Source organism: Etheostoma cragini, chromosome 2, assembly GCF_013103735.1.
Source record: "Etheostoma cragini isolate CJK2018 chromosome 2, CSU_Ecrag_1.0, whole genome shotgun sequence".
NCBI lineage: Eukaryota > Metazoa > Chordata > Actinopteri > Perciformes > Percidae > Etheostoma > Etheostoma cragini.
In genome coordinates this window covers 16519770-16531929 of record NC_048408.1, presented here as the reverse complement: position 1 = coordinate 16531929, position 12160 = coordinate 16519770, and the positions used below count along the sequence as shown (strand labels likewise).

Here is a 12160-nt window from a genome sequence, read left to right as displayed (position 1 = left end):
AATCCTGATGAAAACATCAATTTCATACAAAGTGTCATATTTGGTTTCTGAGGTAACTGAGGTTGCTGGATTTAGTCATTTGTGTGCTCCTTTTAGTTTTAGGTCAAAATAAACAAAATAAAGATTTTCTTTTTTTACCATAAAAAAGGATTAGGTCTTTCCTTGACGGTGATTCCGTTTTCTAGTACGTCTTAATGTCAGACAATTAATGTTACTTAATTAATTTTACCATAAAAAAGGATTAGGTGTAATTGAGGTGTCTATAATATTTTTTACCCAAAAGAATTGTTAACCATTGTTCATATGATTCCGTTTTCTAGTACGTCTTAATGTCAGACAATTAATGTTACTTAATTAATTTTACTATAAAAAAGGATTAGGTCTTCTTCCATTGTTCAAAAGTTTTAAGGTATCGTGCAATGCTCCGTGGCTTTTTCCTGCATGCAAATTACATTTGAACACATTTGAACATTCCTTTGTTTCTGACGCTAAAAGAAAATGGAAACATGCTGAAAAGTTGGGCATTTTAAAACAGGGTCTATGGGTCTATCGACTCCTTTTTGAAGCAAGCCTCAAGTGGCCACTCAATGAACTGCCGTTTTAGGCCCCTCCTGCACTGGCTTCTATTTTTCAGCACTGGAGGTTGCTGCTTGGGTCTCAGAGTGTTGAACTCATATTATCCTAACTGAAGCACTTGCTAAATCAACATGACAAAGACAAACCTGTAACACTAATACTACTCTTTACTTGTTAAGTTGGTATGAAACTCTCAGGAATCTTCGTTTTATCATCATTTTTGACAAAAGCCAAGTCTTTATTGATCATTAGTGGTTCCATTGGAGACACCAGAAAACAGCAACAAAACAAAGTGGCATATAAACACCAAAATTTACCAAGAAAACGTTCAGATTAATACAATTAAATTAAAAACAGCTTAAAAAATTCTTAGTGAAGTTTTGAAAAGCGGGGGTGGTAGCTAAAGCCCTTTTACAGCAGTGAGTTGAGCATATCATTACAACAAAGATCTATATCTGGCATGAATGATTGTCAGAAAACTATCACACACAAGTCTTTACAGTGAAACTCTAACATGTAGGTACAGCCATCTAGATATTCATTTTACAGTGCACAGTTGTTATTGTATTTGTTTCAACTGCTTATCTACTTTCACACTGTATAAGAGAGTATTGACGCATTTGCATATAGATGGTGGAGAGGAAGTTGCATTGATTTTAGTGCTTATAAGTTCACAGTAATATTAAAATGTATGTATGTGTGTCTATATGTGAACCTAGTACCAGCTTGCTCTATCTACAGTGAAGGTCATTGTGTTTTCAAAGCATAAGCCACAAGTAGTGCAACATCTAAAGACGTGTGCATGCAATATGTATAACTGATGCACTTGAGCTACATTGAAACAAATATTGCCAATATGTTGAAAAACAGATGCAGGAGAAATCAGTTATTTCTTCAGCTGGGCACCAGAAGGGTGAAAAGGAGCACCATGTCTGAGCTGACCCACACAGTATTTGTGGAAAGTGAGGAAGAATAAGGAGGAAGTCATGCTGACTGGGAAGGAGATAACAACATTATGACATAACACTGGGTACACATTTGGGATCTGATACCAGATGTGTGTGTGTGTGTGTGTGTGTGTGTGTGTGTGTGTGTGTGTGTGTGTGTGTGTGTGTGTGTGTGTGTCTGTGTGTGTGTGTGTCTGTGTGTGTGTGCCCCAATCTTGAGCCTGTGAGTTTTAAATGACTTGGTTCATTGTAAACCACACTCTTCTTTTATTGGAAGTATTATTGTGCTTCTTTTCTGTGACCACGCACTAAAGGCAAATGGATGAAAATCATAATGGTCTGAAAAGAGTGTCACCATTGTGCAAAAAAAAAATTACAAAGTTATTGATAAATGCCAGTGTGGTCACACTCGTAGCCATAAACACACACACAGGAGATGAAACCCCACAACAACAACACTCTGTGCACAGTCAGGTTGTTCAACCAAGGCTGGTGATGTTGGAGCGACCACCGGGAGGTGCTACAATTCGGTGGCCAGACCTACGAGGGATGTTATCATCGAGCTGTGACCCTGGAAAATATTAGATTTGTTTAAATAAATATTAGAAATCCATTAAATTCAGAACCTGTGCAGTATACATAAGAGGTCATAAATACATCTGGATATTGATTCATTTGACACATTAAAAAGAATCAAAGGAATCACTGGATTGGATTTTAAAACTAATATGAAATACATTGTTTCTGTTACCTGATAGGCTAAAGTTGGACTGGTGAAGATTGCGTATTGGTGGTGGTTGGTGAGAGATGGGTGAAGTTCTGGCTGACGGAGCAGGAGTTATATATTTGGGGGTAGGAACCACATCATACACGGGGCCATCATACAACCCACGAGTAACACCCTGCTGTTTCTTCACCTGGATAGAAAAGACACAGAGACATAAAACACTGAGATAATCTGTTTGTCATTCTTCCGAAACAAAATGGCCAGTTACCCACCAGTCACCATAATTTAAAGCAAGTTGGCTCAGTTGCTTCACTGGAATCAGCTAATATGGAAATAATTATAGAATTTATCAGACTGCAAATATTGTTGTGAATATATGAAGATATTTACTAAAACCAGTGTATTTTACTTAAAGCGTTGTTATCAAAACTTGAACCATAATTATCATATAGCATCTGACCAAATGTGGAAATACTGTATATTCTTGCCTCAGTTTTCCTTACCATAACAATGCAAAACAAAACTTTGACTATGACAGTGACTCTTGTCTGTAGGCTTTTATGATGTAAATGCTTAATTGAGATGTCCATAATATTTTTTACCCAAAAGAAATGTTAGCCATTGTTCATATGATTCCGTTTTCTAGTACGTCTTAATGTCAGACAATTAATGTCTTAATGTAAGTAAACACCAGGGACAAGAGTGGAAATAAGTCTCGGACTCAATGCACAACCAAGTGTTTTATAAATATATTAGACTGTTGCCAATAAACCAAACCAAACTGAACTGACAATGCTTTTTCAGTGGTTTTTATATGTATGGTTTTAATATGTATTAAAGTGATTTTGAAGACAGTAAGCAGACAAGCATGCTATAAGGAACTTGATGTTGCCCATCTAATCTTTTAATGGAAAATACTTTTACATGTATTCAAAATGAACTGTCTACTGTACCTGGTTCCTGAATTTAACGCGCTGGTAAGCGTAGTCTGGGAAGTGCTTGCGGGGGATAAATCGGCCGGTGCCCTGCTGGGCCTGCAGCTTGCCTTCCTCATAAACCACCCGACCTTGACTCAACACCAGCGCTGGACCTCCACGGCACTCCAGACCCTCAAAGATGTTGTATTCTGAAGCCTGTGTGGAGAAGGATAACATACAAGATAAAGAATGTGGAAAAAGTGAATTAAGCAGATGAATAAGGGAGAGCTCTTTCATTTCCATCCCACCATTCAGAACAGATGCCCTACACTGTCACGGCCCACTGTGTCATTTCAGCAAGCACAGTGTCAGAAGGCTTAATACATGCAGTAAAATGCAGCAGTTGAGAAAAAGGGGGATGAATATGTGAGAGACTCGGGGCAAATAGGAGGAGTGACTGTAACAGGAGGGGGATGGGTAGGGAGATGATAACACAGAATGGGTGAGGGGTAAAGGGGGATTATGACCTAAAGCCGGCACCAGTCTGGATTAAGACATTGGAGAGTGGCAGAGCAGACTGAATACATTAACCACTGTCTAACATTGTCACTGTACTCCATTGCCTAAAGTCTATTTTCACCTCCGAGGCCATTCGGCTTAGTTGAAATGTTTCATTTTGTTGTGAAATTAAAAGGCTAGGTTCACCTGAATTGCACAAAAGAGAACACGTGTTGTTACTTAACTCGTGGGGCATCTAACCATGTAGATAGCTCTGTATGTATGTAATATATATAGATTGCTGATGCAACCCCAAACATACAAAGGGGTTGAATTTAATTTTGCTCTTGGTAATTAAAGGAGTAAAACAACAGTGTCCCAATAAAATACAGTCCTAACTGTTAAAATCTTTAACTGGAAAAAAACTACTATTGTAGAACTTTAAATGGCATTGTCCCCAAAACAGTCATGTAACTAATGTAATACATGTATGTTGTTGTAATACTACCACAACTATGCTATATGACATCATTCTACTCACAGTAATGCCAGGCTTGACTATGTCTTATATCAAAATTACATTTAAGGGTTGTTTTCATCTCCTCTGATCTGACTCTTGTGTTTTTTCTTATTTCACATTCTCCTATATAAAACCTCTCTCTCCTGCAGCCTTCCTTCTACCCCCTGTCCTTTAAGTACTTCCGCTCCCTAAACTGGTGCACTATTTGTGATTACAGAACATCAGTTGCATTACACTTTTTATCCCTTGCATCATAACAGTTTATCCATCGTCCCTTTTCTTTTGTCATCTTTCCTTTCTCTCGCCTCCTATTTTCTTTTGCTCTCACCGACTGCTGGAGTTTGGCAGTGATGGTTTTGACGCTGCTGGGGTCCCAGATGACAATGTCAGCATCTGAGCCCACCGCTATCCGGCCTTTGCGTGGGTACAAGTTGAAGATTTTAGCAGCAGTGGTAGATGTGACTGCCACAAACTGGTTTTCGTCCATTTTGCCCATGGCCTGAGAGACAGAAATTGGTGAACAAAACTCAATGTCACTTCTACACAAAAGACACAAACACAAACACACATACACATCCTCATTTCTCACCACGGCCTTGTCCCAGACGAAACCCATTCTCTCCTCCACTCCGTTGGTTCCTTCTGGGATCAGGGTGAAGTCATCTTTACCGATTGCTTTCTGGGAAGTGCTGTAAGCGCAGTGAGCGCTGCCCACTACCTGGAGGTCCCCACTGAATCAAGGCAACAAAATTATATGAAATCATCCCCATACCCTTCACACTGCAGTGATCAAACTGTCAATTGTTATATTTTTCACATCAGAATTTTGAAAGGCCTTGAAGGCTGCTGGACGGATCGTTGATGTGTCACTCTTCTCACTCTTGGATATTACATTACAAAACCCGCCTCACCCGCAAAGCAACCAGCATTGTGGGTGACCCCAGACACCCTTCTCAAAGTCTCTTCAGCCTCCTGCCATCTGGGAGAAGGTACCAGAACACCTTTTCCTTTATATTGCACATTTTCAGTTTCTTCACTTTTCTATACTGTTTGGTTTTGCCTTACATTCACGTTATTTTAAATGTATTTATTGTATTGTATGTATTTTTACTTATTGCACTGTGGGTGCCATAAGAAATTTATTTTCAATTCCTGTGTATGTCTGGCACATATTATGAGAGAAATGACGATGAAGTTGAATGACTTGAACAATGGAAAGCTTCAGTTCAAGACAATTTTTAGATTCAGGCAATCGTGATGAAGATAATGACGGACATTTCTAGTTTAAGCCATTAGGTGTCCTCATTGAGCATCTGAGTTAAAGTAGAAGTCATATGTTGACCTGGGGCAGAAAAAACTGCCAGCTGAACCAGTCAGAATAATGCAACACAGCTGCAGTCCCAGTCCCTAAAGCTTTAACTATACCACATCAAAAATGTATTATCACATATCAAAACACTTTTAGTGTTTGTTTGGCCATTTCAAACAACAGATGTACTTCAAAACGCATTTGGGCCTTAAAGCTTTAACTAGACCACTACATTAATGTATTATCAATAAGCCAACACCATATATACTGCTTGACCCCTTATAAAATAGGTTGAATTTGACTGATAAAAAGCTATGATTAGAATGATTTGTCAGCTGAGGCCTTTTAGTAACTTCTTAATTACATTACTTTATGATAGTCGGCTGAGGGAGCGTCGCCCAAATGCCATGACAGTGCATATTATTGAAGCAATGGGTCTCGCTGAGGAAAAGTGTTGTCCTTTTGTTCACGTCTCCAGAAAAAGAACAACCTAAAAATACACCCTATTGCTTCTGCAGGAGCTCAAAGACAACAGCAGTATCACACCACCAGTGTGACAGCACAGACCCGCCTAGAGAAGATGATATTGCAGACAAAGTGTGGAGGAGGAGGAGGAGGAGGAGGAGGAGGAGGAGGAGGAGGAGGAGGAGGAGGAGGAGGAGGAGGAGGAGGAGGAGGAGGAGGAGGAGGAGGAGGAGGAGGAGGAGGAGGAGGAGGAGGAGGAGGAGGCAGTTGGTAGCCAAGGCAACATATGATGGGATTCTAGTCCCTGTGCTATTTATGGAATCAGGCACAGTCAAAAATATACAGTAGATTATTCTGTGCATTGAGTTGAATTGAATTGTGCGTGCGCACGCACGCACAATTCAATTGTGTCAATTAATCATTGATAATACTATACATATGCTATAATACATTATATAATATTTACATGTATAAGTGTGTGTATGCTGTTTAAGTGTTTTGCAAATGATTATGCATTTCTTTATCCATTATTAAGTCTCTCCCAACCCCTTCCTTCTGCCCTTCTTCTGCCTACAAATCAACACATTTTCTCCATCTGTTTTTTGTTGTTTTTTTACTATAGCTGGTCTAATAGTGTGCCTTACACAAGCAGTTGTTTGTGGCATAAAGACCAAACTAATATCTAAGGGCGAGTAGTGATAGTTAGATCCTTGCAGGAGTGTCCTTTGTCATCCAGCTGATTAGCATTTCACTTAAATTAAACTAAATTAAACACTTTGTCTGCCCTCAGTCTGCTGTCTTCATGAAATATACTGTAAGCTACATATTTAGTCAGGCTTGTCAGAGCAATATTGTCACAAATTGCAAAACACTGGGGCCTAGCATTAAAAGACTTTGCTCCATTTACTTAGTTTGCTAAATGTTCTTCCATTGCTAAAAATGGTTTTAAGACTTACCAAGCCAGCAGTGTGTTGAGGTGGTCTGGGGTTGTGGGGTCAGGACTCAAAGGTGGAGAGGTCACATAAGCAGCTGCTTTGGCCCAGTTCCTGCTCCAATAGTGAGAGCCGTCAGTGACCAGGCTAGCTGTAATTGGCTCCCCAAACACTACAGAACCTGAATGGGAAGATAGAGGGACAGTGTAGGTCAGGATGTAAAAATATGTTCATAAAGACTGGAAAAGGCTTTAAAATAGAATCGCCTATTAAATGAAGGCAACTTCTGGAGTGAAAAGAAAGAGTGGCATACCTTTCCTTCGGGCGTGGGCGATAGTGTCGGCGGCACTCTTGCTCATCACCTTGGTGATGTACACAGGACAGTTTACACGGTTGCCAAGCGTGATCGCACGGAAAACTGCCTCAGCCTCCAGCTGCATGGAAAGAAAACATTAAAACCTTTGGATGGATGGATAGATGGATAATGGGGTGGACAAAAATGATATCACCTCTTCAGGACGACTCAGAGGATGGCCTTCAGGTCCGGTGATTCCCATTCCGAGGATTTTTCTCTGTTCCTGAAACAGAAATGAAATCAATTTAATTACATAATTGTATTAACTATAATATTTATTAACTTAAGACCCACTACAATAATTGTCAGCATTACCTAACAGTACTTGTCAAATCAGGTTTTACCCACATACTCACATTTAAGTGCCTTTGCTGGTATTTTATGGCTGTAAAATCAAAATATCATGGTCTGTCATGCTATCAAAGAAAATAAAGTATGCATTTTCATCCAAAATGCAAATGCACTGTGGGGAGCTTTTTGCTGGCTGCGCTTATGCTTCTGACAGCGGTGTGGAGAACAGCAAAATTGGGATGAAAACCAGGCCCCCGACCTTCTTAATGTTTTTTGTTTATTCATTATTTTTTATTGTATGTCATAATCACTCATCAGCGCTCCCATTATTTTCATTACCCTCATTCATCTTCACATACATCATGGTTTTTGCCATAATTGTCCCCTAATCTGCATGACCACAGCTACCACTTTTCATCAGTGGTGTCAGAGCATTATCAGCACCTTCACTCTCACCATCTTAATCACCCTTACATCATCATCATTAGAATAATAACGGTCATCAGCAATGGCAGCCTAGGAAAAACCTGTCATGCTCAGCAGCTGCAGCAGCAGCATTAATCCTCCCTCTATGAGAGCTGGAGAGTTGTGTAAAAAGAACGTCTCTCAACTGCAGTGCAGGTTTTAAGAGACTATAAAGGTAGAAGATTAGTCATGAATTAGTTCAGCCATTATATATTGTTAGTTACTTCCCCACTGTAAACTCTTGTGTCTGGAGGCTGAAGACACTGACAGGTTGTGTTGTTATAAGAGGTATGAGTAGTCAGTTGCAACGATAAAATGAGGTTCTATGCCACTTACCTGAGCAATCAGGTCTCCATTTTCAGCATGAACTAACACCACAGCACCCAGCTGCTTTAAGAAGGAGAATGCCTCATACAGCTGAGGGAGCAATGAGTCCAAATGAAAACAAAGGGATTAATAGTGAAAGGAAAGAGCAGTAAATCAGTAGTTGAGTAGTAATTATTATGAAGCATACCTGAGAGTCTGACATCTGGTACACGTCCTTGTAAGCCATGTACACTTGGAAGGAGTTGATACCTGACAGCAGTGGAAACGATGAATGCATTTATGACAAGAAGGTAACAGGGGGGGGAAACTAAGCAGCGAGGATTACAAAGATAAATAGTGTGAGTGTAGCCCTTATAATGTATCATGAAATGCAATAAAGTTAAAATGAAGGGCAAACTTCAAGATGCAAAATACAGAAAATGAGCCAGTCTTTTCTGGTGACCAAAGCATGTAGAGCATGTTCATGTCTAGCATCTGAGCCAAGTATTACAACTTTCATCATTATTTTTTAAAGCAACTGGACACCCAAGCAGCTGCCTTGGCTTTAGTAACTGGTTTATTTTGAAACTGCCCCAAAAGAAAAGGGATTTTTACTTTAAACAGATTACAAGCAGGATTTATATACTACCACCACGACAGCACCATAGAGACCGAGACAGCGAACAATGGATTGCCGCTGTGTCTTCACTATAAGAGGATTCAACACTAGGCAAAATTGTTTATAAATCTGTCCCTGTTGTTCTTATGAAATGAGTCCAAAATAGGGGTGAACATGAAACAGAAAATCAGCAATGACCACAGCTCTGAAACACTATGGAGTAACTAAAAATGGATGTACCTTTCTCTTGCACCAGCAGCTCCAACTCATCTTTGACAATCTCATTCCACTGGGGGATGTCTACATGCAGGGAGTAATCGCAACATGCCTTCTTATCTGCAGCCTCCTGCCAGCACTCAAACGCCTTGAGAAGACTCTCCCCTGGCGCAGGGGTCACATGGTCGACTGAAATGTGGGAGGGATTAAAGGTGAAGACAGAAAGAGTGCAACTAAAGTTTTTCAACTCTAGACTGATTATGTGGTGGTGTGTGCATATGAGAGTCTAGACATCCACACTCACTGATCATGGTGGTGCCCCCAGCGAGTGCAGCCTTGGTCCCCTGGAGGAAATCATCAGCAGGTTGTGTGCCCAGGTAATGCTTCATCAAGCAGGTGTTGACATCTATCCCCCCTGGTATCACCATGCGACCATTGGCCTCGATCACCTTGATACCACCCGGTACAACTAGATTCTCCCCCACCTGCCTGCCGAGGGTCGGATATATTAGACATAGAGGTGGGTGAAAGTGTGGGTGACAGGGAAAAGCGTTGTGCAATAACATACTTGGTTGTAGATGAAAAGGGGTTTTGGAGGTTGAGGAAGTTAAAAGGGGAATGAGGCAGTGAAATTATTATTGACTGCAAAATATTTGCAAGTCCTTGTATGCCTCTTTAATTAGCTCCTTATATACGCACTTGATAAGCCCATCCTCAATGTACACATCTGCATAGAGAGACTGGTCATCATTGACCACCCGGCCTCCTTTGATCAACAGTCTTCCACTCTGCAGGGGAGAAGTAGAGAGAGGGGGAGTGTTAGCTGTACAGGAACTGTTAAATTAGATCCTGACATGTTGATCTATTGCACAATCAGGTATGTAATCCTTGACTTTTTATATTATGACACACTGCGATAGAAAGCCATAGCCACATAAGTGATGTGAATGGTGGGGTCGCACAAAAGCTAATGTTTGTAGTGTTTGCCTTTCTCTTTATTTGCATTAATTTTATGTAGGATGAGACTATACGTGCAATCAGATACATATTACATATTTAGAAGCACAGAGTTAGATAAGCACCTCTTTTTCAGATTACCATGCTTCCACACCCTATAATACCATAAAAGGTGCCTGCATGGCAACAGCTTTAGGAAGATGTTATGTATCCTTAGTAACTAGTGATTACCCATTTGAGATGTGGCAGCTGACAGCCCCGCTAAATTCTTACAAAAGAAAGAATGTGAATGAAGTCTTGTGTAATTTTCAGTCTTCATCATGAAATATAATGCTTAGTTAGGCAATATCAATTGCAGGTTGTCTTTGGATTAATTTGGTATTTGATAATAGCCTACTCTGTAAGGATAGAGGAGGCTTTCTGCAGAACGGGTTTTATAATATATCCATTCCCACACCTTTGTGTTGTTTAATGCAAGCCATTGTTTCCTGCGCCCTGGTTAGATCGCCACTTCAACCAAGTTAATCCCTCTGACAGGCGGCGAGATTAGACAACACTGTCCAACCCTGAGTGAGAATATGCGCTTGTTTTGACACACAGACATTGATAACTGTCACTTCTGTGTCTTGGATTTTCTGTTTAATTGAAGAGAAACCTTAGAACGACCGTTTGCTCTTTGCCAGCTCACTAAGAATGTAATCCCTTCTCTGACGGCATTGGCAGCAGGGATTTGCATACAAGCGGAGAGCTTCTCCGGCCGCTGACCAGGCCAGGTCTCTTACCGTCAGACGGGGGATGCTGTTCTTTGCCTGGTAACCGGTCCCAGACATGCTCTCTCCGTCACTCTGCCCCCTGACAGTCAACTCAGAAGCGGCTTGTAATAAATCCAGCGCCCTGCGCTGCTCTCTGCGCCCCTTTGTCTCCCCTGTGTGTGTTGGTTATTGTTTCCGTGTGTGTGCGTCGGGATGTGTGGCACGCTAACCGTGGCCAAACAGGTGACTATCCTGTGCGTGCGCGTGTGCGGAAAGCGAGCGTCTGCCCGGTGGCTCAAACAAACAGCTCACGTGAGAGCACAAAAACAATACAGCGAAGGTTGCTGTCTGGCGCTGTCCCATTCAGCACCACAATCAAAAATGAGCGTACTTGTGTCGATGCACATTTGCATTTTTGGGGATATTTTGTATTAGTTGCGTAGACGTAGCCTAAACAAAATGGCCAAACTGCAATGTAGCACAAAACTTCATCATTTATGCAGACTTACGCATTTGTTCCAAAAAATAACCCAGGGCATACTCAAATTGTTTCTACCAGCTGTAGTCTATGGGCGTTTTTATCACTGCTCAATGTGTAAATCACATATCGTGAACACTTGACAACGATCAGAATTTCCACCAAAATGCCAGGCACAGAGAGAAAAAGCAAAAGAGCAAAATATCTCCTCCTACCTCCCCATTTGGGCTTTCTTTACCGGATGAATATCTGACCTCAACACCGGGATGTGCATTGTCAGTCTCTCCGGTTGAGTTGGTCAGTGACCCCTCCCGGGCCTCGCTGGACGTCTTGCCCATGGGGTCACCAGCGTCCAAGACCCTCTCCCGGCTCCCGCTTCTCGGGGTGCGGCTCCCTTTCCTCCCCACCGCGTAGTTATCGAAGTCTATGGTCTTGCTTTCGAACGCCCCCTCCACGGAGCTGAACATCCCGTAGGTTTTCTTCTGCTTCGGCCCGGTGTTGATCGGCCCCGCCAAGTAGACCGGCAGCTCATCCTCCCGGTTCCACTCTCTTCTGCAGTCAGACATTGTGGCTTCCACGACAGACGTAGACTCCCCCCAATCTGAAATGATGACAGGAGCCTCGACTGTTTTACGTCTAACCAGGTCACGGACAGCCCCGCCTCTCAAGCGCGCTCTGATGCTTGAACCTGCAAAAAGCAGCTTTCTCTCAGCAGCTTTTCTCTCTTCACCCACTACGTTAAAGCTTTAAAGATACAAAAAGGGACATGGAGGATTTATTCAAGAAAACGTTATAGACATGGGTAAAAAGGTTCCTCACAACGAAGCAAT

The 12160-nt window shown here is 41.5% G+C and overlaps 1 protein-coding gene across 3 annotated transcripts; it reads right to left on the bottom strand.

Annotated features, from left to right (window-relative positions):
• Window positions 1–789: 789 nt before the first annotated feature.
• Window positions 790–12016, bottom strand: crmp1 (collapsin response mediator protein 1). 3 transcript variants are annotated; one of them, XM_034858418.1, is made up of 14 exons: window positions 11546–12016; window positions 9843–9931; window positions 9448–9632; window positions 9168–9332; window positions 8517–8578; window positions 8339–8419; window positions 7401–7469; window positions 7205–7325; window positions 6916–7072; window positions 4775–4916; window positions 4514–4684; window positions 3204–3383; window positions 2275–2440; window positions 790–2094 (listed from the first exon to the last, which is right to left on the bottom strand). In XM_034858418.1, exons 1-14 carry the CDS (start codon window positions 11894–11896, stop codon window positions 2003–2005), a joined length of 2031 nt encoding a protein of 676 aa, XP_034714309.1. In that variant the 5' UTR covers window positions 11897–12016; the 3' UTR covers window positions 790–2002. The 3 variants fall into 3 exon arrangements, with proteins under 3 accessions (XP_034714309.1, XP_034714319.1, XP_034714329.1); XM_034858428.1 differs by having other exon boundaries at window positions 11585–12016; XM_034858438.1 differs by lacking the exon at window positions 11546–12016 and adding an exon at window positions 10883–11071.
• Between the last annotated feature and the right edge of the window lie 144 nt (window positions 12017–12160).

Excerpts from the sequence above, each read along its gene's own strand:
- crmp1 (XM_034858418.1), bottom strand. The coding sequence starts at position 11,896 with ATGTCTGACTGCAGAAGAGAGTGGAACCGGGAGGATGAGCTGCCGGTC. Across the intron at positions 7,470-8,338 it reads ATGGAGACCTGATTGCTCAG|GAACAGAGAAAAATCCTCGG; the intron begins GTAAGTGGCATA and ends TTTCTGTTTCAG. Across the intron at positions 4,685-4,774 it reads TCGTCTGGGACAAGGCCGTG|GCCATGGGCAAAATGGACGA; the intron begins GTGAGAAATGAG and ends TCTGTCTCTCAG.